Source organism: Phymastichus coffea, unplaced genomic scaffold (assembly GCF_024137745.1).
Source record: "Phymastichus coffea isolate CEN01 unplaced genomic scaffold, Cenicafe_Pcof_1.1 PCOF00044, whole genome shotgun sequence".
Classification (NCBI taxonomy): domain Eukaryota; kingdom Metazoa; phylum Arthropoda; class Insecta; order Hymenoptera; family Eulophidae; genus Phymastichus; species Phymastichus coffea.
Window position 1 is genome coordinate 846,938 of NW_026706855.1, and position 24,928 is coordinate 871,865.

Below are 24,928 nucleotides of genomic sequence, written 5' to 3' on the forward strand. Positions count from 1 at the left end.
TTCGATGGTTCTAATCGTCTATTATCCGTTGGAGATGTCGTGCCAACAACCGCCCTCGCCTGCTCGCGTCGTCGCTGCCTATTTTTATGAGCTAACTCTGGCATGCAAACTCTCCCCTCGCCAGCTCACGCGCGTGCACCACTTCTCTGTTCTCTAATAGTCTGATCGGCCGTTTCCGATGAGTCGTTTCGTGACTGCTTTCAACGACATCTTTCGGATATTGCACGGGCTGACTGAGCTTATCTGGCGCAAATACATTAACACCGCAACTAACCTCCTTTGGCTATTATGATCTGTTTATCTGAGATAATAATCTGTTTATCTGAGATAATCGAACGTGAAGTTTAGTTTGCACACCGATGTTTTATGAAAAAGTAAATAAACACAATGGATCAGCAAACGACGAGTACTCGTCGAAAAATATTAAGTCATGTTATTTGCACAATGTTGAATGAGTGCGGCTTTGAGTCCTGTGAAAAGGCTGCGTTAGAAACTTTAACTGAAATGCTGCAATCAGGTAGGTTAATTATATAACCTCTAACAGTCATATTCAACTCGACTTTTATTTAAATGTTTTCATATTTTTAGTTTTATATGAAGTCGGACAATCAGCCCGAAACTATTGTGAACTATCTGGTAGAACAGAGATCCTTATTGCAGACGTAGTACTGGCTTTGGTCAATGCTGGTATCAAATTGGATGGTATTCATACTTATGGGTTTAGAAAAAGTAGACCAACTTTGCCTTCTTTATCACAGCAAACTGCAACCAAACAGTTAAATATTCTACAAGCTGGAGTCAAACAGAGTCATCCTCCTCACATACCTAGTTATTTGCCACCACTGCCAGATCCTCATGCTTATATTAGAACTCCTGTGAGTTGTTTAAATATTTTTTAAGAACTTATATCAAAGATTATAAAACAGTCTGATTAATCATCCAGTTATACAATTGTAGACTCATAAACAACCTGTGACTGAATATGAAGCTATAAGAGAAAAGGCTGCACAACAAAAAAGGGATATTGAACGGGCATTGACTAGGTTTACAGCTAAGACTGGAAAAACACACAGTTTGTTCCTGAAAGACGACAACAGTATGTTTCCATGTAAGTATATAAAATATATTTCATTTAAAATTTAATGAAGGAATCAATTCTATCAATTAAGGTCACTTTGCTTAGTGATAGGATGTACACCTCAATTTCCCAGCTACTTGTCAGCTCTTTTATCACAAGATCAAATTTTTGATGAAGAAGAACAGGAGACAGAAACTAGTCCAGTGAAAAAGAAAAAAGAAAAAGAAACTGAAAATATAGATGTCAAACAAGAAGGTATGTTATTGAATTATTTGATTTGATATTGAATTTTTATATTAAATATACAAAATTGTTTTGCAGCTAATGATCAAGATATCAATACAGAACAAAATGAGGAGTCAAATCCACAAACAGAGGTAATAGATAATCCTTACCTCAGGCCTGGTAAAATACCAAAAAATAAAATATCGCCGACAAAGCCAGAAAGTGGTGTTTTAAGTTTTTAGGGTAATAAAATAAGAAAGAAATGTTGTTGAAAAGACACAGAATCTATTTGTTGTTAAGTACAAAAATACATTTTTTAATTTTTATATGCAGTATTTTTAGAAAAGTGAAAGTGTAGATTTATTTTTAAATCATTGTATTTTGTTCGTGATGAATAATCACAGAAAAATAGCCAATTTGAAAGTAAATATATCTTTATTTTTATGTAAGTATATATATATATATATTTTTTTTTATTTATAATATTAAATATGACAAGTATAATTTTTAGCTGTGAAGACAAAAAACATTTGTGTTTATAACACTATTATAGAAAATGCAAACCTTGATAAGAAATCGTTGCTTGGCAAGGAATACTTGTTTAGTTGCTTATTTTGATCAAAATTTATCTTCATTTTATAACATTTCCTAAATTTGTATATTCAACTGATTTATAGTGTATTAGCGATACATCTGTAACTACTGTACAAAGTATTTTTTACATAAAGAAGTAAAAACAACGTCAAAATCCAAAAACAAAAACTAATAGATGTTTAATTCAATAAAACGATATTATTACATGACATAAGTATCTGTAGTGGGTTACAACTTAATGCAATGATCATTCGATAAACAACAAATATAAAATCACGTTTAAAAACATTCCAGTCCGATCTATGCGAGGACGGATACTCGATTGGTCATTAATAAATGTGAGATGATAAAGGCAAGCTCGATACACGTCTCAGCGATGATAATAATGTATGTATCTATGATCGATTAGCACCATATACATCCATATAACATTCTCATCTCGAAGGCTTTTAAGTTATGGCAGCGTAGGGTTTTCTCAAACTCAATGTCTTTTAAATTATTGCACATGTTCTCTATAAAAATAAATAGTCGATTGTCACGTGTCGTGTGTGCCTGCGCTTTCGTGTTTTCATAAAAAAATAGCGGCCTCGCGCAATACACGCATAATAGGTCTTTTCTAATTTTTCTCTTTGCACCTTACTTGCTAATATATATTTACGCGTCTATTCTTGGTATACAAATATATATAAGCATCGCGTAGCTCGTGTACCCTTCTGTCGCATTAGTAAGCGTTTTTTCTTATTATTTTCATATCAGTTAGTTTTTTTTACTCAAATTGCAGTTGTGCTGTCTTGTAAAGCAGCAACGACTACAATTTGAGCACTAAAAGAAACAACAACAAAAAAAGTCGTTACACAGAAACGTTGAGAGAGAGAGAGAAATATCTCATTCATTATCTAAATAATAATCTAAAATAAATGTGTCTATCCTTAACATGGCATGAGATTTGATAAGAGGCGAGATGAAGGCGTAGGTCGATGGTAAAGGCATTTAATACTGATACCAAGGCTGCTTGCGTACCCAACGCAATTTCATGCCCGAAGCTGTTCTGATTTTGATACTCGCGCACTCAGCGGCACGCACTGTCTCTTTCACACTCTGCATCAGGTTCTGCGCATTGCCTACAAGCATGTCTGTTGCCTCCTGGTCCTCTTCCGTTCCTACGTTACATTATTTATTATTATAAGGCTTTTTATAGTTCCGGGGATAAGACAAATTACATTTTCATTCAAATGTATATTGAATGTAGAGTGATAATAAATTAGTGACTAGGTGTGTATATCTATTCTTTGGTAGTATATTTTAGAAAATAAAAGAAAGCTTGAAAGAAATACAAATCTAGCATGCCCTGAGTACAAAGAAGCAAAGCAAATTAAATCGATAGTGCTGGAAAAAAATTGACAAATGACATTATGAGTGTATTATACAACTGGCGTTTACCGTATAGCATCAGCTCTTCCCAAGTGGGGAGAATTTCTAAGCATGAACAAATCACACAACATGTTAGTGAATTAGTTAATGATCTATGAATCATTCCTGTTATTTCGATGACTTATGATGGTTATGCTTATAGCAAAAACATTGTTAGCTTTACAAAAAATGATGAACTTGAAAGTTTACCTTGAGCTCCAAGCATCGTGGCTTTGACAGTCGACAAGATCTTGAGCTGAGTGCCAATGGTTGGAATACGTTCGCAAACTTGTAGCAGGTTCTAAAATTCATAAATACATGCCGCTTAACTCTGGTAAATAACTGTTTAAAGAAAGGACCGCAAAGGACGGGTACTAACGGTACGAATACGCTTGTCGGTGCACTCTCTGGCAAGTTCCTTGGCGAGTCTCGTGACCTCCTGCGAGGCTTCAGCGATGGCCTTGGCGCAGGCAATGAGGTCGCGCTTGTTACCTCCCTCGCCTCTTACCAGACCCGACAGACGACCCATTAGAATAGCCATCTTTTTCGCTGCAGCAATGATTTCGTTATCTTTGCTTGACCACTGTTTCACTTCCTGATGAAGCCCGTGGGCTGCCATCTACAAAAAAAAAAGAAAACGACGATTGTTAATATGTACTGTACCTTTTTATTCAATTTCTTTCAAAGGATTGTAATAAAAATTACCATGATAGGTTGATTAGGTTGTGGCGCATGTCTAAACATTTCGTCCTCGTCGTCGGTCTCCGGTGGGGGAGGTCGTGGTGGTGGTACCTCACCGTGAGGTAGCGGCGGACGAGGTGGAGCCATCATATCTATCGAGCACATCGAAAACATGTAGAATAGAGTGATCGCAAAATTTTTCTCACTACTACGATTAAATCAGAGTTGGCACACGATCACACATATGTTGCAACTTTATTTATTCGTTTGGAGATGTGTATTTTATAATTTGTTATAAGGATATGCGTATAGTCGTAAACATTCTCTGACGATTACAACGATAATACATTAAAAGAATAATATTTCTTCCCAAGAAGTAAAATCCGTCGTAGAAATAATAAAAATCATAGAGTTTTAGGCATAAAAAATTAAAAGAAAAGTTATATTAGAATAAAAAAAAAACAACATAAATTTCAAGTTAGTGGCGATCGAGCGAAAAAGTAAGATCAGATAGAAGGACTATCGATAGTTTTTTTGCATCACTGGATTAGGCGAGCTCATGCCATACAAAAAAACGTTCTTTAATTTAGACGACGTGTTTTTCCAATTACCTTTACCTTTAGATCCATAAGCATTTTGATTGGCATCTTTCGGTATGTATTTCTGCTTCGCGTAATCAGCAGTATCGACTAATGAAATAATTTATTTTCATTGACGATTGAAAAGAAGAAATAAATAAAAATAAATGAATTCTTCATGATTGATAAAATAATAATAAAAAAAAATAATAAAGACCACGACATTGAAATATGCGTAATAAAAAAAATTAAAAAGATAATAGTAGAAAACTGACCTCCGTCGTGAAGTCTAAGAGCAGATAGACTTGGTGGTGGTGGTGGTACAGGAGACGAACCTTCAGGTTCACCAATGGCTGTCCTAACTTGACCAACGCCATTCAGCAACTGAATAAAACAGTGATATTCGAATTGACGTGTTGTCTTTACGTTCGCTTGCTACGACTTACCGCTCGGTTACTGTCTCGCCAGCGAGATATCGCGTGTGGATCGTTCATGTTCATCGCCACAGCCTTGGCGTCCTGGACCATTGGAGCCACACCTGCGAAGAAGGTCGCGCGTAAGGTATAATATGACGATGCCTCATTTTTTTTCAATTTTACGATAAGGCGCGTCGAAGGATGCGATTACATCGCGCGGTTATTGTTTCTTTTTCTTCAAAGGCACGCTACAGATAAGCTAGATAATATGAGGCTCTTTGTCGTTTTGGAGCATTATTAAACGATTTTTTAATTTGATTGCAAGCGCTTAAAAGTCATTTAAGTTTAAAAGATAATTATCGTGTATAAAAAGCCGCGTTAGTGACATATAATCTATTATATTTAAGACCTAATTTTGAAATTAGCCATTAAAAAAAACATAAACAGCAGTAAAAGGTAAATAAAATACTCACAGTTCTGCAGAATATCGGCAGCATGATTGACTCTCTGAATGAAAGCAGGATCCTCGCTGTTGTCACTCTCTTGTTTAGCGACGAGGATCACTCTGTTGGCCAGCCTAGCGATAGCCGAAGTATTGTCAACCATTTTCTGGGGATCTTTCTTGGCGATCGCGTCCTCGCAAAGTATGGTGTGCTTCTTCATCTGTTCCTCGCTGGCTTTGATGAAGTCAGCGCTGTTGGTCGCCTCGTCGCACAGACTTCTCGCGCGTTGTATCGTGTCGGCGTATTGCTGACGAAGGTTCTCGAAGTGCTCGTCCGCTGCCTTGTTCTCCGGATAATTCATGCGAATGCGACCCGCGTTGATTAGCTGCGGCGTCAGTGACTCCAGTTGAGAGGCCGTCGAGTTCAGAGCCTCGGCGAGCTTCTTGTTTCCGCCGCTACCTGTAATGTTTACTCGGGAGCTTCTTGAAAAAAATTCATGAATCGTCCGCAGGCAATGCAAAAGTTAGAGCACTAACCGCCTGCGGCAACCATTCTGGCAGTCTTGGCAGCTCTGTTACTGAAGTTCTGTAAGTTGAGCGCCTTATCGTTGAAGTTCTGCTCTCGGTTGGGCGTACCCACGGGGGCGAGGACGGCCTCGGTAAACTGTTTAAGCGGTGTAGTGATGTCGATAAAGTCCTCGACGACGCGCGACACCACCGCCTGCTGGATCCTGTTCTTCAGCTCGTTCAGTTTCTGCGACAGCTGGCGAGCGATCTCTTGTGCGCGCGGAGTGTTGCCTTCGCCGCGAGCTACCAAGTCACCAAGTTGGTGAGAGAGATTGTCCACCTCGTCGCAGAGCTGCAGAATCTCGGCCTTGTGTATTCCCGGCAGACCTTCAGCGACCTGCAGTTGGAAAGAAAATTGCGAGATTTTGACTGTCGTAGTTTCGGCAAGACGAGGACGGCATCGTTCTGTTTTGCATGATTGGCTGTTTCAATCGCGCGAAGCAACAGTTTTTTAGCAGATTTGGGCTTGCGAAGAGAATAAGGCTGCGTTTGACGGATCAGGCGACGTAGCTGTGTAGCGTCCAGCAAACTGCTTCGTAAAGCATCGTCAATGCTGAATCACGATTCTCGTTGAGCAATGACAAAGTATGTCGGCGATTGGCATTACTGCCATGCGCCGCAATCGAAAGTCCAAATGACGATAAGACAACTCGTCCCGTCGAAGCAGCTCCATTATATCAGGCAATCGAGACCAACCGTCCTCGTCATCGCCCGAGACACGTACTCGTAACATAGAACTTACTTCGGCAACGAGAATCTCGTAGCTCTACCTCCAGCGAGATAGCGTGAGGAGCGCAAGCGAGGTAAAGAAGCAGAGAGAAAAAATTGATACTTGGGCAAGAAGCGTAAAATGTACAAAGAGTAGAAGAGACGAAGAGAGAGAGAGAGGTTAATGGATAGATGGAAGCTTCGAAATGTCGTGGGACCAGTCGAGTTACCTTCTTGCCCTCTTGTATGATGAGGTTGATAGCTTTTTGCCCGAGGCCCTTGTCATCGTGCTGGGGATTGAGCAGCCACTTGTTAGCCTGCTCGAGGCGGCCTGCCACCGTGTGGGCGGCTTGCACAGCGCCGGCTTTGTCCGCGGCGACGATCGCCGACGAGATGTTCGAGCGAAGCTCGTTCACCTTGTCTTTGATCGCACGCGCCAGCGACTCTCCCTGCGGCGATGTTCCTGATGGATACGGATAACGATTGTTTGACACAACGGCGAATGTGTAAATTGCAATTGGAAACAATTGCGACTCGTCGATTGTAACGGTGAGTAGCGAAAGTGATCCGACGCTCAATTTTAATAGAACCCGATAAAATTGAAGTTGCGATGGATGAGCTAATTGTTACGAAGCTGACTTCGCGAACGATAAATTAGCTAAGTCCGGGAATGCGACGTATAAATAGAACGGAGCAGGTACCTTTGTCGTTCTGGCGAAGCTCGCAAAGCGCGTCGGTCATGGTAGTCAGCTCGGACGAGAGTTTTTTGATGGGATCGCCTTGATGCGGTGGTAAGTATCTGTCCGATAGCCTTGCTGCTTGCTCGATTATCTGCCTGAGACTTTTCTCGCCGACGCCGCCGCGAAGCGCATTGCCGTCGTCCAACCAGTCGAATGCCGGCTTCACTCGGCTCTCGATCGCGCTTTGCGCCTTCTTCAGTCCCTGCAAGATCAGTCGACTCCGGTAATCGACCCTGTTTTTTGCGCCATTCCTCGGCAATTAGTCGAGCAATCTATCGAGGGACGTACGGTCAATTGATCAGCCTCCCACTCGTCCTCGTCGTAGGTGGTCAGCTGAAGCACGCGTATGATCTCGTTTATCTCCTCCGACATGCGTCCCGACAGGTAGTTGCGATTCTCGGCTGCCTCCTCTGCGCCCTTGCCGCCGCTGGATATGATGTGGATGAAGATCTTCATCGAGCATATCAATATCGGCGCTAGCGTTTTCACCTGAAACCCATCGGCCGATTGTATTTTTTGTTTGTGTTTCTCGCCTGCTCAAAATAGTCGACGGCTATGGCGAGAGCGCCAAATGGTCTCGCGTGTTAATTTGGGCCGACGCGCCGACGAAAATACGACTTTGGCCGACGGAAATATCAGCTTCCGTTCCGCGCTGACTCACCTGATCCAAACACCTGACCAGCGTCTCCCTGTGCACCTGGTGAGTGAGCTCCTTTTCGCGAGCGCTCACTTCGCGGGATACCTTGCTCAAGCAGGGACTGAGGTTCTTCAAAAAGTGCACCAGATCTTCCATCGTTTCGATCACTTCGGTGACCGCCAAGTAATCGAGGACGCGCTTACATTCGCGGATGATTTTCCGCACCTCGCTCTCGTCGAAGCAGAGTAACAGCGAGCTCGTGCCCTGCAGGATTCCACGGGAACCCTCTATCAATTTCTTCCTGTAATTGGACGGTCTGTTATTTCGATTGGGCTTTTCAAAAAGTTACCTAGCATCGTGCTTTTGGATTGGGCCTCGCTCAAATTTTCTGCTATTGTTTCAGTGATCAATTTGATTTTCCCAAAATATTAATCATTATATTCAAGTGAAATTCATTAAACGCACATTTTTATCTGAGGAAAAGTGGATGAACTTTGGATTATGACCTTTTTATTTATTATTCGTGTGATTTTATATGTCTTACTGTATAGCCACGAATAAATATAGAAAAAATAAATAAAAACTCCGACTTCGTTTGTGTGCAAAGTATCGATGAAGAAACGATGCCAAACATGGAATTTTAAACGTCCAGTTAAAATGAATTTTGAATAAAATATCATGCACATTTACAAAAAAGTCGTATTAATACCATTAACAACGGTCGAATGAAAATGAATTATAGAAAATAGGAAAAAAATGGTATCTTTCGAAAAAAAAAACTATACTGGATCGAGTTTTGTTAAGGGACAATGAGATCGAATAAAACGAGAGAGTTACTCGCACCAAGGCGTAAAACAAGTGTCAGCGAAGCGCAAAAAAAAACGCTCTTAACAAAGGCTCACAATCGACGATAAAAACGTACCTGTAGACCGCTTTATACTCGTAAGTAGTATATGTTACACTACTGTACTTGTTGATAGCCGTACAAAATAGAAAACATAACAACAAATGTGAATTAAAAGTCTGATTACATGATTTTTTTTTTCTTTCGTGTGCACGTTCGTCTAACGAATCGCTGTTTTGACATAAAGTAATAAAATATATTAACGAAAGTCTAAGCTCACCGCGCAGTACTGGAGTAAGGATCATTTTTCAACATGACTGAAGCTTCCTCGAGAAGGTGAGAGGCATTCTCGACACGCTTGAGTGAACTCGGCATGTCCTGTCTGAGCAGCATGTCGTCCGACGAATTGATGGTCTCTTTGCCAACCTGGACAGCGAAGTGTGAAGGGCAATCGGTAAAAATGCCGTTTTTCAGTGCACGAAGATTGACGAACGTTACCTTGACCAGGTTGGCCACTGCTTGACTGACGGCCTTGACGGGCTTCTCGAGATCTGGCATGGCGTTGCCATCTTCAGCTTCCTCGTGGAGAATAACTAATCTCGAAACCTGTAAATTCATTCAATATTTTGCTGAGCAGAACAAATATTTACAGAAACTTGTCAAAACGAAATTCGCTTTTTCAGTCAGTTGAATAGAGTCGGTTGCTACTACTTTAATTATACTTGTGTTACGGACTTACTGTTACTGACAAAGTTTTTTCACGCACAAAACAAAAAAAATTTGCTAAAATAATTATTGGAAAGATAAGTCCATCCACTTCATTTTTGTGTCCTCATTTTACTATCTGAATTGCTTTGACTGCTCAAAAATGCTTGTTATTGCGATAATGAGAGTTTTATAAATTTTTTTTACAATTCATTTGTCAAAATGAAAAGAGATAAAAAAACGATAAAATCAATTTTGTAACGATGACTGATGATTTCGTCAGAGACGCATAACCAGCTTTTGCGCATAAATTACATTTTAAAATTGTCATTCCAATGCCTCTTATTCATATCAGTATTGACCGCAAATCAATGCAAGTCACTGCGTTCGAGTGAACGCCCTCCACTAGTGAGCGACGGCGACATTAAGACATTGAAAAAGAAGGCGTACTTAGAAAAGGGTGCGAACAGTGTCTAACAGTAATCAAGGGAGAAAGAGATAAGAAAGAAACCGAAGGGAGTGGCCCGAAGAACGCGCTGACCCGCAAGGTAAAATGCACGAAAGACTACAGGAGGTTCGTCAGGAAGTAGGTGATCGGTGGCGTGGAAATGGAAGTCAAGGTTGATCGTCAACGTAAAGCACGCTGACTTTGCGAGATGGAAACTCGGAGAGAACGAAAAGAAAAGAAAATGTAAGAATGCGAAACGATTGGCACATCGAGGCTTCTGGCTCTCGATCAGTTTTATCGGGCGATCGTTTATTTCCACGGCATCGACGCGCGCAAAGGCTCTCGCCCAGCCGCGGCGCCCGATAGAAATTCCAGGCTCGCGCAAAGTCGCCGTTCGCGATACGATCGGTCCGCGATCGAAGGGAAGCTTCCTCGCGGAGCGTAACGGCGACGAGCGGCTCGACCAACGGGACAAAATTAAAACTAGAGCTGTCGCGTGGACGGGACGACGACGCGCGAGGATCGGCTCCGCTCCGACGCAGACGCGCGAGCCCCCCGAGGCTTCTCTTTATTTTTAACGGGAAAGCGTTTTGAGTAACCGGCGGCTCCACGCTCGAGCGACCTTTTGTCTCAGTTTCGCGACGCGGCGAACGCAACATCCTAACTTTTAATATATATAATCTTGACACAGATTGACCCGGCCCGCGGCGCGTTTTCTGTGCTCCAAAATTATATAGAGGGACCAATTATAAATAGCGGCCGTGCGCGCTTCTCGCCCTATTCGTTACGGCTTCTCGCTGCGTTTATTCAATTCGGACGATCGTCAATCTGCCAAGATCGCGATAAAACTAAGCGGCGATTTGCTAACCGACAATTAACGTCGGTCGCGATGGACGCGACGGCCGCGGCAGTGCGGTCGTCGGCAGGGCTTGCCGGAAATCGGCTCTACCCCTATCTACACGCGCGTCTTATCTTTCGACGAAAGACATCGGTTCGCTGCCTGCGGACTTTGCCCCTTCGTCGTCGTTTCGATAACAAACTGAGTACGGTAACTCATAATGAATCGATCGCGAGTTTTTCCGTTTGCGTGCACGCGTGAAACGTTATATCAGCGTAAATAACAAAAAACAATTAGAGAGAGCGAATGAAGCTATCCAATTGCAGCTATCGGTCGTGGCAGGCTCTGCGCCGTCGGAACTCAATCCACATGTACGAGAGATTCGCCGCCAATCAAGACTCTCTCGTTGCATTCAATCTCGCTCGTCTACGCGCGAGAGATCAACGCTCGCGGCCTGCCATCGGCGAGCCAGTTTCGCGACAGGCGGCTTTTCCCGGTCGCCTTCGGGTGGGCGCCGTCCGAAGGTCTATTAGCAACTCTCGCGCCTACGTAAGACGTCCTCCTCCGCAGGTCGACGAGTCTGCGTTGTGCAATCGCCAGTCAGCTCTCTACTACAAGCTAGAGGCCTCCGCTTCGCACTCGCTGAGCGGCGCTCGGCCCTCGAGCCGTCTTATTTTAACCCCGTGTATTTTTAGAGTTCTACTCTCTCTCTCTCTCTCTCTCTCTCGCGAGAATGAGAGAGAGAACTCGATGCGACTCATAATTACTGAATTTCCAATGCCTCGGGTGTGGCCCTTCGAGTCTGCTGAAAACCGAGCGATCCCGAAGCGGCGCGCGGTGCCGCAAGGAATGCGCCAGCCAATTGCAAAATTTTTTATTGCGCGCGCGTTGCAACTTGCGAAACGCTCTAGTGCACGAACCGATACAGCTGAATAACCATTTTCGGCACTCGCTGCGGCGAGCTCTTCCCATTGCTAATACAAAGAAAGGAGAAGGAGCATGCGTCGCGTGCGGTTTTGAGGTGCCCGCCGCTGCCGCTGCCAGCGAGATGATCATCAACACACATGATGTCACGCTTATATATACCAGTATAGTCCGTAGAGAGCGAGTGTGCGAAGCGCAGGAAAGAGAGAGACAGAGAGACAGACAGAGAAAGAAAGAAAGAAAGAAAGAAAGAGAGAGAGAGAGAGAGAGAGAGTGAGAGTGAGAAGTTCGTTGAGGTTATTATTCCGTGGCTGTAAACGAGAGCGAAGAAAGTGGAGCAGCTTTCAACCCCCTCGATACTCGTCGCGAGAAATAATGTAAACATGCGGCTTATGTCGGGTTTTACCTGTTGTGCAACGGGATCGAGGATGCTCTCGATGGTTTTCGTGTGGAACACCGGCATTTTGACCTTCTCTTAGATAAACACTCGGCTCTCTCGGCAAAAGATCAAGCGACTACTGCTGCACCGCGACGAGGCGCTCAAAAAAGAATCGCAACCGAAAGATAAGATAACGACGAACGAAGAAAAATAAGCGCCTTATTTCTTTTTAACCAAAGAAAAACGTGAAGAGAGCACGCCAACTTGTATGTGTGTGTATATGAGCACTCTCCCTCTCTCTCTCTCTCTCTCTCTGAGGCGGCTCTGAGCGTTCGCACGGCGAGCGAAACATCAACTGAGCCTACAAAGCATAGAACCCAAGCGAACGGTCGTCGCCTCGCTCGAGGCAAGTCGTATTGTCGGCGGCTCTAATCCGTGAGCGTGGGTGTAAGTATGCGTGCGTGCGCCGCCAAGTTCACGTGCATTGGGAAACGCAAACGCGTCGCGCGTTAAAGGAACAGAAGAGCAGGGAAACTTTCGCCGCGCGCGTGAGTAATTTTTTTTCATGACGATGGCTGCGGATGATGAATCGGTTCACGTGCATTCGCCAGTTTTTTCTCCAATGGTATACCGTCTTTTTTTTATTTCATTTTGATTATTATGGTGGAATTATGTAGATTTTCCAATTCTTATTTGATTAATTTTGATGATTCACAGGAAAATATCATTTATAAGACGACGTTCAAATAATGTTTTCGAAGGATAATTGAGAGAGCTGTGTTATTTTGCTGCATGATTGAATACCGATGTTATTATTGCGGACGATTATACTGTTTATTACGAAATGAAAACACAATTGTGATGTTTATTTATATAATTAATATATTTTTACAAGTTTCTTGTGTAACTGTGATTTGCGTAAGCTCAATTTTTTTAAGTAGTATAAGGTCTCATTGGTCAGACCAATAACTAATTATTATTGTTTACGTAATAGAATATATATTTTTCATATTTTTTAAAGATACTTTTCACATACATACTGTATCGGAATGGTTTATCCGGCTTAGAAAGTTATTAATTTTTACTAATATCATGAGTTTTCGAATTTAACACGCATCGCAACGATCACGTTCTAGTCACATTAAATATGAATATTGGTAAACTCGTTAATAATAATTAAAATGTATACTTCATTAAAATCCATCATATAAAAGACTATATGATAAAATTTATAGACAGTTATGTGCTATGCTTAGATCATATAAATCATCGTCCTAAACCTAAAAAGCTCAATTAACAGCAATAGCAAGTAGAGCAAACACCCGTAATGTCCGACAGAGAGCGCGCCGTTCGTTTTGGTCATATGATCATCATGTGAGCACAACCTCCTCGTAGTGTAACGAGGATAAGCTTATGTGTCTTTGAACGAGTGCGAGTGAGACAAAATACAGTCATCGCGCAGAATCAGCAGCCAGCAGAAGTGTGCACTCACGAGACACCTTCGTCGTCTTCAAGTTAAGTTGGGCGTTGACGTTTCGTTGCACATCTTCGTCGCAGTCTCTCGGATCAACCTCCGGTAGACCCTTGCCAGTTGGTCACTTCGAGGCAAATTTTATTTCGATTGTTCGGTGACTCGTAAGTGAAGCTCGCCAACACACGGACCAGCAACATGGCTCTCAGCGATGCTGACGTTCAGAAGCAGGTTAACGATTGCAGTTTTTTTTACATTTTTCTGGGGTTTCCGTTACAAATAAGGTGGTTTGCAAAGAAAACGGACTGTTTTTGCGATGAATAGAATTTTTTTGAGCAAGATTTTAACCACTGGGCTTGTGTAAAAAGTGTCAAGGTTGATGAGCTTTCAGGCAAGGGGTTGATATATAAATGGATTTTGTCAAACTGCACAAATGACATTTTGAATTGATCTCAAACCCAGGGTAACTTCTTGCTTAAAGAAACCAAACTGATATAAGACATTGTGTTGTCATTGTCTTGCTTTACTTAAAAATATAGTTATTTTATTTGTAATCATATTGTAAAATTGTGTTAGAGAATGATGACACTTTATTATTGAAACAATTTTATGAAAAATATTGAACATGCTTGCAATTTTTAAATAAACTTGAAGCAGATTATGAAAAACATTCATTTTTATAATAAACATTATTTATTTTATATGAATTCTAGATTAAGCATATGATGGCCTTCATTGAACAAGAGGCCAATGAAAAGGCTGAAGAAATTGATGCTAAGGCAGAAGAGGAGTTTAACATAGAGAAGGGACGATTGGTACAGCAACAGCGTCTCAAGATTATGGAATATTATGAGAAGAAAGAAAAGCAGGTTGAATTGCAAAAGAAAATGTAAGTTTACACTGATATATTTGTATCTTTTCGCATCAAATATAATTATTGTTTTCTTTTCAGTCAATCATCGAACATGCTGAATCAAGCTCGTCTTAAAGTACTGAAAGTGCGTGAGGATCATGTGAGAAATGTATTGGAAGAGGCTAGAAAAAAACTCAGTGAAGTATCAAGAGATCAAGGCAAATATGCCGAAATCTTGAAACTTTTGATCACTCAAGGTCTCTACCAGGTAAATTAAACTACAAAGATACAAATTTTTTTTATTCTATCAGAATCAATGAATTTTTTTCTCATTATTTTTTAGCTCACTGAAACTACTGTAGTTATCAGAGTTAGACAACAAGATGTTCCTCTAATTGAATCTCTGTTGCCTGGTATTCAGCAAGAGTACAACAATGTTACAAAAAAAGAAACTGTTCTGAAAATTGATCAAGAAAATTCTTTGCCTCCAGACAGTTGTGGAGGTGTTGAACTGTTGGCTGCCAGAGGTAAAAATATAATCCATGAGATCATTTAGAAATTAAGTATTATATTTTAATGGATTCGTTTTTTTCGATTAGGCCGCATAAAGATCGTCAATACCTTGGAAAACAGGTTGGAATTGATTGCCCAGCAGCTGGTTCCTGAAATACGTACAGCTCTGTTCGGTCGCAATTTGAACCGTCGATTCACTGATTAAATAAACAACGTTTGCGTCTTGCGCCAAAACATTCCTGTATTATATCGCGTACCGTGCGCCTCTACCTAAAACGTTGAAAGTGAAGTTATTTTTATGCACGCAACAAGATTCAATTTCGCCGTACTGCGAGTATAAGAAAACGCGATTAGTCTTTACTATTATTCAGCGTGTATTATAGCACGTAAGATTTTTGTCTTTGTCTGCTTTAGTATTTTCATCAATTTTATTTGGAATTGTAGGGCGTCAACATTAGGGCTTCTGTTATTCTATATTTAAAGTATTCAAATGATACTGTTGAACAAAAGTAAATGTTGAAAAATATAATCTTGCCTAGTGTTTTGACCTCTGTATACTACATTGTAAATCTGTTGTTGTTTAATTAATTAAAAAACACAATACTCTTGGTGGAATGTTTTTTCTTTGTACATAAGCAATTGTAACAAAATTAATAACAATGATGTAATGATGATAGTAATAAAAAAATCGTAATTTTACGATAATATAATGATTTTGATACTTCATTAAATATTGTAACTAATTTGAAAATGCTCCAGGTCATTGTTTGTTTTGTATACTACATGAATTTGCTAACTATGAGAGCAATATAAAATAACATAAAAATATTACAATGTTGATAATTGTGCGCAGCATACAGTAAACGATTACAAAAATTAAACATGACAAAAAAATATTGTGATATGTTCAAGTTAAAATACATTCAACAACTTGCGGCTGATTTAATACAATCATATAGCCGTAAGATAGACTTTCGTCAGTAATTCATAAATTATATATATATATATATATATATATATACACACATAAACACTTCTGAATACAACGGTGTAACAAGATGATTATGTAGGGTAGAAGATAGTAGAGCAGCACTTCTTATATAATTCGTGTGGGCATATGGCACACTCGTTGCAATTTCAGTGGAAGAACCAGGGTAGGTAGAAGTCTAAAAACAGACGACTAAAATTCACAGGCAGTTTGTTTTGATATATCGAGCTTAAATGCTTCACAAATCTCACTTGAGTATAACTATCGAATAAAACTCCATAAATATTTATGTAATAGTAGTATCACTTGGAGCGGCATTTTTCCGTGCTTATGACATACATAGTTGCGGCATATTTTTCTTCATCCAGGTACCATATTACACTTTCTCTTTGTATAATGACTATTATATATATTTGAAGGTTAAAACATGTTTTATGGTGATGATGCATTCAGCGGTTATTAAATTATTGTCGTTCATATCGAGCAATTGACTATTGAGTGAGTACACGCTCGGCTGTAGGCGTTTGTTTGTGCCCTTTTAATTAGCTAGAGCAAATTATATTTGCTTTCTTAATTACTGGAGTCCCATCAATTTCTCGGCGACTCCGAGGTAATACACGGTTTGTGCAATTCCAAATAGCGGTGCTATCACGATCATCCTGCATGCGCCACCTTTGAAGAATGCCGTGGCTCCTTCATTCTTCAAAGTTTTACTGAAAAAGGAAATTAAGAATATAAATTTGTTATCAATAAAAAAGAATAATATAGTTCTAATAGAAATTGTTATTACCCAACGCAATCTAGAACACCATTATAAGTCGGCTCACCAGGCGCTTTATTGATTGCCTGAAGTCTAGTCTTAACTACATCAAATGGATTAACAAGTAATGCTGCTGTAGAACCAGCAGCACAGCCTGCTAAAAATGAGCACCAAAACACGGCTGCAAATACATATATTCTTAGTAGTATCAACACTCGATCGTGACCGAAAAAAACAAATAAGCACTTACAAGATCCATCAGGTCGTTTTGGGCCGAGACTATTTAATCTGGCGAATAGAGGAAAATAGATAACAGAGAAAGTGACATCTCTGAGTGCAGTGGCACCAGTACCTTGATATAGACCTAAAATCCCTCGTTTTTGTAGAAGCTCGCGAGTTAGAGCAAGAGCAGATGGTTTCTTAGGTGGAGGGCCTCCACTAGCTGTAGAAAAAGAAGTATCAAATATAGTTATTCAAAATAAAAGAAGTAGAATGAAAGGAAAAAAACTAAAAGAAAGTGTATTATTTTTAACTATTTTCAAAGTATTACTACCATCTGATTTTGCTTTAGCTGCAGCAGCCACTCTTCCTGCATCTTGCATTTGTATTTTTAACAATTCCATTGGAGTTGTTATAACTATTTGACATGCGCCTGCTGATCCACCAGCTATCATTTCCCGTATCAAAGGCAATGGCTCTCTAAAACAACCAGATAATTAATCAGTAAGATTGTATACATCAATGGATTTCTCTAAGTGAAACCACTCTCAGATAAAATTTATTAGTATGATTGTTTCAAGTTTGCTAATCTTTCCAAGCAAATGAATACTATTTGAAAATTTAAAAACCTGTTATGAAATTGTAAACACTATGTTGTAAGTGACAAGATGTTGCATAAAAACTCTGATAAACTTACCCAGGTCTCGTAGATAAATAATGTCTGAATGTATCATTGGCTGTAAGTTTTATGGCTTTCTCAGGAGTGATTAGTAAAATATTTACAGCAGAGCCTTTGTACATTCCTAAATACCCTTCGGCTTTGTAGGTTTTTTTGAAACAGTCAAACCTTAAAATATTACATTTATTTTAGTTTTACAAGAAATACTAACAACTTAATATTAATTTGATCTTAATGATAATTAAGAGCCAAGCAATATTAACAGCTTAATATTAATTAAGGGCCAAATCAGATTGAAATTAAAAATTGAAAATGTTTTTTTAAGAATTGAAGTTATTATCTTACATATTATTTGTTTAAACAATATGTGCTGATGTAAATTAACAAAAATTAAGCATGATAATTAAAATCTTCTGCTTTAAATCTTAAAAATGTTGTTCACTATTTATAAAAATTTATTTTTGATCTTGCGAGCAAAAATACGTCCCGAAAATATCCCAACGTTATGGCATCGTAAATGTCAGTCCCAAAGTAAAGAAAAGAAAAAACATTGGACACTCACATTGAAGCATACATCTTTTCTCCTTTAGGTCCCACCACTTGATTTTGCAGCCTAGTTTTGACAAGATCCAATGGAAAAACCACGGAAACCCCGATAATACCAGCGATACCTCCATTGACAATTTTGGGTACCAATCTTTTAAAAAATCACCACAAATTATTATCGATTACTTTCTAATATGAAAAAAGTATTACTATATTCGAACGCTTGAACGACATAACTCACTTAAACTGTTCTGCATTCTGGACTTGTGACATTTTGGAATATATTCTGTAAAAGACGAGTGAAATGATGAATGAACGGCAATGTGAAAAATGGAATGACTATGTGTAATTAGGCAGACTTTAATTACGAGCAGCGAGCATGATTGATATATACCTACACTCAGCAGGAAGTTATGTGACAGAAGATACACAACGCGCAATGGCTAGCACGATACTATTCGCCTCTCTCAACCACTACAAGCTTGCACGGCAACTGTGACGACGAGGGAGAAAGGAAGAGGAGAGGAATAAATGAGACACCGCACACTACTTTGCGCGCGCTCAGCTGTTTGCCATTGCTCTACTGGTTGGGTGGGTGGCCACTTCGCGCACTAACACACACTCAAGGATACGATTTTATAGATTTCGCGTGTTTGCACTTTGCATACATGGATCGTTACTTACCGAGCACAATTTTTTTATTTTTTGTATAATTTTATTACTTTTTATGCTTTAAACTGCATGCGTGAACGATTTTTGCAATGTAGCGCGAGTAACGAATGTAAATAAAATTCTATTATGTGACCTCGGGGGATATTTCTACATTTTTCTATTTTAGGAAATGGTTTCTATCGTTCCATTACTCTCAGTTTAATACAAGCATTTCTGTTGCTATACACACACAAACACACACATACATATAATAAAGCCCGATTGACAATTATTTTTAGCTGATAAATTTATACATTAGTCTCTTTGAGAACGAAATTTGCATTCCGCACACTGTTTGATCAAAACGTTGTTATTTTATATCTTGGTTTAAAGAACGTCGTAAAAATTTACCAATTTTAACATCGAATGCTTTTAGTTTATCCAGTTTTTCTCTTGTTGACTACAACCGATATTCAATTAAAATATTGTAACGATTAGAAAATATATGTTGGACTATAGCAACGTGAGAATTAACTTATTAAAACATATTTTCTTGTTTTGACAACGACATTTTCTTAAGCAAAACTTAAAGAACTTTCAAAACGGCTCGAATCATCTTTCACTTCAATTAAAATATATTTTTGAAGCATTTAATCGTACAACTGAAAGTGAGAGGTAAGATTATTAAGACTGCCGTTAGTTCGAATAATACAGCTCGACTTCTATCGCCGGAATAGCAGCGATAAGTATTAAGATAAAAACAAGTTTCTGGCACGCGTGCTACGAACTGCGTTATAAACGTAAAGAGTTAGTTAGGATCAAAGTCAGGTGTTTGTGCCAAAATTTCTGGCGCACGTTCAATCAGTCTGTCGCTTATTGTTCACTTCCGAATTGCTAAATTTAAAGCATTTTTGTACCACACAGGTCTTCTCGGCCAATTGACGTAATTATAAGGCTATTCTATCGTCTGTCTTCATCATTTGCGACGCTACGTTAAGGTGTTATCTAGTTGACGATAAGCCACTCGTGAGCTCTTTCGTGTAGCAAATTTTTCTTGTATTAATCAAAGAATGAGAGTAGTTGTAAGAATAGAAGAATGTTTATAAAAAATAAAATAATGTCCTTGTAAAATAGCTTGATAACTTTTTTATTAAAGCCATAAAATAAAATATTTTATACATGATATACTATAATACTTTATCGAGTCTGGCTCATTTAATATTCACAATTTGTTGAAATGCAACAATCATAAAAAAATTAAACTTGAACGACGCTTAACAATAAGCGTTCGAGTTCTTGTCACATATTTACACTGTAGGAAAAGGTTAATTCTACAATTAATGTACATTTTTCGTTGTTTGATTCCAGAAAATATGCATTGTCTTAAGTTTGGAGTGTATAAATTGTTTATATATATATATATATATATATATATATATATATATATATATATATATATATATACACACACACACACACACATATATAGGGAGAGAGAGAGAGAGAAAGTATCTAAATACAAATGTACATTTGATAATGAAAACTAATAATAACAGCCAATGTATAAGCAATTACTTGAAACTAGATAATAAGAATGTTGTCGAATGTACAATATACAATTAACCCGAACTCCAACCAGGTATCCAGTTCTTCTTGCGAGTTGCTGTTTAAAAAATATTGAGAAAAACAGTTATAGTGCTATTAATTACAAAAGGTGTTATTAATAGTTGTCAAACTCACCTCCTCCAGTTGTTGATACAATTTCATTCAGTTTGTGTGTTTCCTCAGGGCTTAATTTGAGAATAGTGTCAAGTACAGGAACTAGTCGACTACGTTCATCTCGATTTTCTAAAGTACAAAACTAAACGAAAGATAAATAGCTGCACGTAAAATTTATTTTAAAAAATTCTTTGAATTACCTTGAAGACAACATTTTTAAGGTACTCGAAATTTACAGCCTCCTTTTCTCGTTCAACATAGCGTTTTTGTCTTCTAATGTCTTCTTTAAGTAACTGATTAAGCTGGGTGAGTTTCGCTATATCCCTTTCCGCATCGGCCAGCAATTCCGTTAAATGTTTAACACGATTTTTGTAAGCTATCACTTCGGGACTGTCTTTCGGAACTCTTGACACAACCTCGTGCTCATCGAAAGGGAATTCTAACAACTGATCTAACGGAGTCAGTGTTATTGGCGTTTGAGGTGGTGTGCATCTTCCTCCTATACTTCGTTCCGAGTTTTTTGTTGATTGTTGCAAAGATTCTATACTTTCTGATCCCTTGAAGGAAGAATGATCAATGGTAATTATCGTGTGTATAAATTACAAATTCGGCAAATATCTTTTACCTCGCATTCTTCTCTCTCGACTAATGGAGGTGTTGACGATACAGGAGCGGCTGATGGTATAGGTTCTATAGCACCTATTTGTGATTTTATTGTAGAATTTAGTGTAACTTCTAATTTTATACTTCGCATTTCCTCTTCGTGTCTCTTTTTGATCTTAGCTATTTCTTCCTATAATATTTAACACATTGTTAACATGAACTATGAAATAATAGGAAATTTTAAAATGAATATTTGAAATTATTAATTACTTCATAATTTCTTCGTAAATTATCAAAAGTTTTTTCATGATTCATTTGCAATCTTTGATTTTCAGCTTCCTGATTTTTATATTTTTCCATTAGAATTACTGAATCTTGTCTCAATAATGTCAATTTAGAAATTAGTTCTTGTTCAGAAGCAATACCACGAGTCCTTTCATCTTTTAATAAAACAATTTCTTTCATCAAAGATTCTGTCCTTTCCTTATAGCTTTCACACTTCTCAGTTAGTAACAAAATTTGACGTCTACAGTCTTCGACTTCTTCTTCCAGATGATTACTAGGAATATTTTTGGTTTTAAGGAGAACACTTTGAGCTCGTAATTTATAATTTTCAAACTCGTCTTGTAAGAGAGACGTTTCTCGTTTGCTGTTTTCCAATGCTAAATTTAGTCGTGCTGTTTCACGTTTCAAATCATCTATATGATTTTGGAATGTTTTGATTCGCGATCTATAAGGAAGGAGATTATATTTATTGGTTGGCGAACATGGTTTTAAAATTTTTTTTCCATTTTGAAAAATTGCTCACCTGCTTTCTTCTTCTGTCTTGGCCATTTCAGAAGTTAATAATTCAATTTTTCCTTCTAAATCTTTCTTTGCAGTTTCAAGACGTCTAGCTTCTCTAGCATGAGATTCTTTTTCTTTTAGAGCTTTAGAAGTTTCAAGTTTAGCTTCTCGCGCATCTAATTCTAATGTTTGATTTTTCTCTTCAAGTGTAGTAATGCGAGTAGTTTTTGCTAGATAAGAATCTTGAAGCTCTGAAATTCTAGCAGTAAGAACTTCAATAGTTTCAAGATGTTGGCTGACTGTTCCTTCCAAATTTATTCGTTTATTGGTTTCCTCATCAAGTTTAATTTTTATAGTATCTATACTTTTCTGGAAAATCAAAAATCGACAATACATATAGCTTAAATTGAAATTATACACTAAATATCAGTTACCTACTTCATAATTAGCAACTTCTAATGATAATACGTTATTGCTTGTACGGTCATGTTTCATATCATCTAGACGAGTGCGAGTTGACTTGTGAGATCTGACTTCAGCTTCCAAAGATTTTTTTAAATCCTCACATTCTTTAGTTTTCTGCTGACGTACCATTGATTCAGCTTTGAGTTCATTATTTAAATCTTTCACTTTCTTTTCCAATTGCTCACATGCAGTTTCTAGTTTTGAATTTTCTTCTGTGAAGCTAGTAAATTTTGCAGTCAATTGAGCTAGTTCTTTTTTTTCTTTATTGACTGTATCTTTCAGAGAATCATTTTCTAAAACTAGGCTTTCTAGACGTTTAGTTAGTCTTTTGTTTTCATTTTTCACAAGCTCCACATCATCTTGCAATTTATCATATTGGGATTGGATGATCTACATTAAAATATTGTTCATAAAAATTAATATAACATAGTCAATGATAAGTCTTAAATTCTTCTTTCAGTTCCATACCTGTAATTTTTTGACACTCTCTGACATTCGAAGGATTTTGTTTTGAAGCTCATCTTTTTCACTGTTTAACTTTTGATTATCAGTTTCTAACAATTTGTTTTGATCGGACAAATCAGAAACCTTTTTCTTAAGTTTAATAGCCAATCCTCTAAGCTAAAAATTACAGTTTTAGAAATATAGATATTTGAGCGAATACATTATTTTTTAAAGTAAAACTGATTATTCTAACCTTGTTGTAACGTTCTTCAATAGTAGCATTTGTTTCATCATTATTAGATTTTTCATCACTGTTAGATTTATTTTCACTGACATTTTCATTTTCAATTGTAGACCCTGACATTAACATCTAAAATATTTATTATGTCTGGATAACTTATCAAATCACAAGAGCCGAGGTCGTTTATATAGAATTCCCATAATAAATTCATATTAAATAATATGCAGTTATTAAATTATATATTATAACTGCAGGTATGAACTTACCTCATTTTGAATTGAAGTCGTCATCAAAATCGAGTCCTCCATCATCTGACTGTTGTCAATATTGTTGGTTAAAAGAATCACTATTTATTCATGCGATGGTTTATTGAGTTTATTGCGCAAACAATATAAAGTTGGAACTTAACATGGTGAATCACGGTGGATGACGGTAGAAAAAAACAAAAAACTTATTATCAACATTGGTCTGTATCTTATAGGCCCCGGTCACATAGGTACATACATACATACAGATGCAGACGGATACGGACGCGAATCGCAACTCTAGTAATATCACTAAAAATATTTAGTTCAATTATTTAGTACCAACACTACCGGTAGTGAGCAAAAGTGACTGTTGTTTAAAACTGTAGTGCCGAACGTACCACATTTAATGAACGCTTGTCTAACCTTTACATTATTGCAGTCTATAAGATGGCAAATGATAGAAAATTGATAGACTTTCAACTACAATTAGTGGAATTAGGCCTTAATTTTATGGAAGTACTTGAATATATGAGAAGAAGAAGAAAAAATATATAAATGATATGCATTAATCATCCCAAAAGCTTTTTTTACATTAGCATACTCATAAATAAGCAATATTCATGAGAATATGAAAAGTAAATTGTAGACCTGACATTTGAACATTAAATGTGGTACACCCAACGTGGATTGAATCGCGACCCCCCCAGTTAGGTTGGTATGAGAATTCCGTCGTTGCATTGAACGAAGAAACCGCGGGAAAATTCAAAAATGAAAATTCGTTTTAAGATACGATAAAAAGTTAAAACGTTACTAATTTGTTTTTAGGTTTAAAATTAATTGTTTGCCGAACAATGAATTTAGATGCATGATTATTTGATTTTAGGTTTTAATTATATAATTTAAGAACGAGCGTTATACTATGACCGATCTGAAAACCACCGTTACGGACTGAAAGTAGCACTCATAGTCTCATACCAACCTAACTGGGGGGGTCGCGATTCAATCCACGTTGGGTGTACATACGTTCGGCGCTACAGTTTTAAACAACAGTTAATTTTGCTCACTACCGCTAGTGTTGGTACTAAATAATCGAACTAGATATTTTTAGTGATGTTACTAGAGTTGGGATTCGCGTCCGTATCCGTCCGCATCCGTACATATCTATGGGACCGGGGCCTAAAAAAGTTGCATAGACTTGTGACTCCTAAAGAGCACACAAATGCTTATGCCAAATAGCCATAGAGTATAATTAAAATTTGTTTCAATTTTTCTTAATAACAAAAATTAAGCGTTTCGTGAATTTGTCCATAAACATGAATAATCGTAAATCCGGCTAAACTGTCAATGTTATTGATTCATAAAAAATCACAAAAGCCAAGTGTACATATTTTATTTGTTTGTAAAAATTTGCTATCTTTCAATTATTTATAATTTTAAAAAGTACCAAACATCAAAGGAATATACTAGTATAAATCTGAAATTTTGAAAATCTTGTTGACAGCACATGACCGTTTGGCGTGTGAAATTT

General features: G+C 38.0%; 5 protein-coding genes across 10 annotated transcripts; 2 read left to right on the forward strand and 3 right to left on the reverse strand.

Moving 5' to 3' along the window:
• The first annotated feature begins 338 nt into the window (after positions 1-338).
• On the forward strand, positions 339-1,687 carry LOC131664644 (transcription initiation factor TFIID subunit 8). Its single transcript, XM_058935924.1, has 5 exons — positions 339-517; positions 589-875; positions 958-1,108; positions 1,184-1,333; positions 1,400-1,687. The coding sequence occupies exons 1-5, from the start codon at positions 388-390 to the stop codon at positions 1,543-1,545; spliced, it is 864 nt and encodes a 287-aa protein (XP_058791907.1). The 5' UTR covers positions 339-387; the 3' UTR covers positions 1,546-1,687.
• A 107-nt stretch (positions 1,688-1,794) lies between these two features.
• On the reverse strand, positions 1,795-13,043 carry LOC131664641 (vinculin). 4 transcript variants are annotated; one of them, XM_058935915.1, is made up of 17 exons: positions 12,242-13,043; positions 9,419-9,526; positions 9,201-9,346; positions 8,999-9,040; positions 8,101-8,377; positions 7,728-7,928; positions 7,401-7,641; positions 6,930-7,162; positions 5,962-6,328; positions 5,456-5,884; positions 5,013-5,104; positions 4,842-4,950; positions 4,013-4,140; positions 3,687-3,926; positions 3,518-3,608; positions 3,338-3,373; positions 1,795-3,057 (listed from the first exon to the last, which is right to left on the reverse strand). In XM_058935915.1, exons 1-17 carry the CDS (start codon positions 12,296-12,298, stop codon positions 2,888-2,890), a joined length of 2,967 nt encoding a protein of 988 aa, XP_058791898.1. In that variant the 5' UTR covers positions 12,299-13,043; the 3' UTR covers positions 1,795-2,887. The 4 variants fall into 4 exon arrangements, with proteins under 4 accessions (XP_058791898.1, XP_058791900.1, XP_058791899.1 ...); XM_058935917.1 differs by lacking the exon at positions 8,999-9,040 and having other exon boundaries at positions 1,796-3,057; positions 12,242-13,042; XM_058935916.1 differs by lacking the exon at positions 3,338-3,373 and having other exon boundaries at positions 1,798-3,057; positions 12,242-13,041.
• Positions 13,044-13,659: 616 nt separating this feature from the next.
• LOC131664645 (V-type proton ATPase subunit E) lies at positions 13,660-15,697 on the forward strand. The gene is made up of 5 exons (XM_058935925.1): positions 13,660-13,916; positions 14,399-14,574; positions 14,638-14,806; positions 14,882-15,065; positions 15,138-15,697. Exons 1-5 carry the CDS (start codon positions 13,884-13,886, stop codon positions 15,254-15,256), a joined length of 681 nt encoding a protein of 226 aa, XP_058791908.1. The 5' UTR covers positions 13,660-13,883; the 3' UTR covers positions 15,257-15,697.
• Positions 15,698-15,910: 213 nt separating this feature from the next.
• Positions 15,911-19,601, reverse strand: LOC131664643 (mitochondrial glutamate carrier 1-like). Of its 3 annotated transcripts, none has more exons than XM_058935923.1 (8): positions 19,306-19,601; positions 18,485-18,529; positions 18,260-18,394; positions 17,716-17,865; positions 17,353-17,498; positions 17,050-17,241; positions 16,830-16,980; positions 15,911-16,752 (listed from the first exon to the last, which is right to left on the reverse strand). In XM_058935923.1, the coding sequence occupies exons 2-8, from the start codon at positions 18,514-18,516 to the stop codon at positions 16,614-16,616; spliced, it is 945 nt and encodes a 314-aa protein (XP_058791906.1). In that variant the 5' UTR covers positions 18,517-18,529; positions 19,306-19,601; the 3' UTR covers positions 15,911-16,613. The 3 variants fall into 3 exon arrangements, with proteins under 3 accessions (XP_058791906.1, XP_058791905.1, XP_058791904.1); XM_058935922.1 differs by lacking the exon at positions 19,306-19,601 and adding an exon at positions 18,642-19,169; XM_058935921.1 differs by lacking the exon at positions 19,306-19,601 and adding an exon at positions 18,638-19,169.
• Positions 19,602-20,368: 767 nt separating this feature from the next.
• On the reverse strand, positions 20,369-23,676 carry LOC131664642 (GRIP and coiled-coil domain-containing protein 2). The gene is made up of 10 exons (XM_058935920.1): positions 23,419-23,676; positions 23,165-23,281; positions 22,936-23,088; positions 22,441-22,857; positions 22,025-22,371; positions 21,487-21,946; positions 21,239-21,406; positions 20,814-21,170; positions 20,635-20,755; positions 20,369-20,557 (listed from the first exon to the last, which is right to left on the reverse strand). Exons 1-10 carry the CDS (start codon positions 23,461-23,463, stop codon positions 20,514-20,516), a joined length of 2,229 nt encoding a protein of 742 aa, XP_058791903.1. The 5' UTR covers positions 23,464-23,676; the 3' UTR covers positions 20,369-20,513.
• Between the last annotated feature and the right edge of the window lie 1,252 nt (positions 23,677-24,928).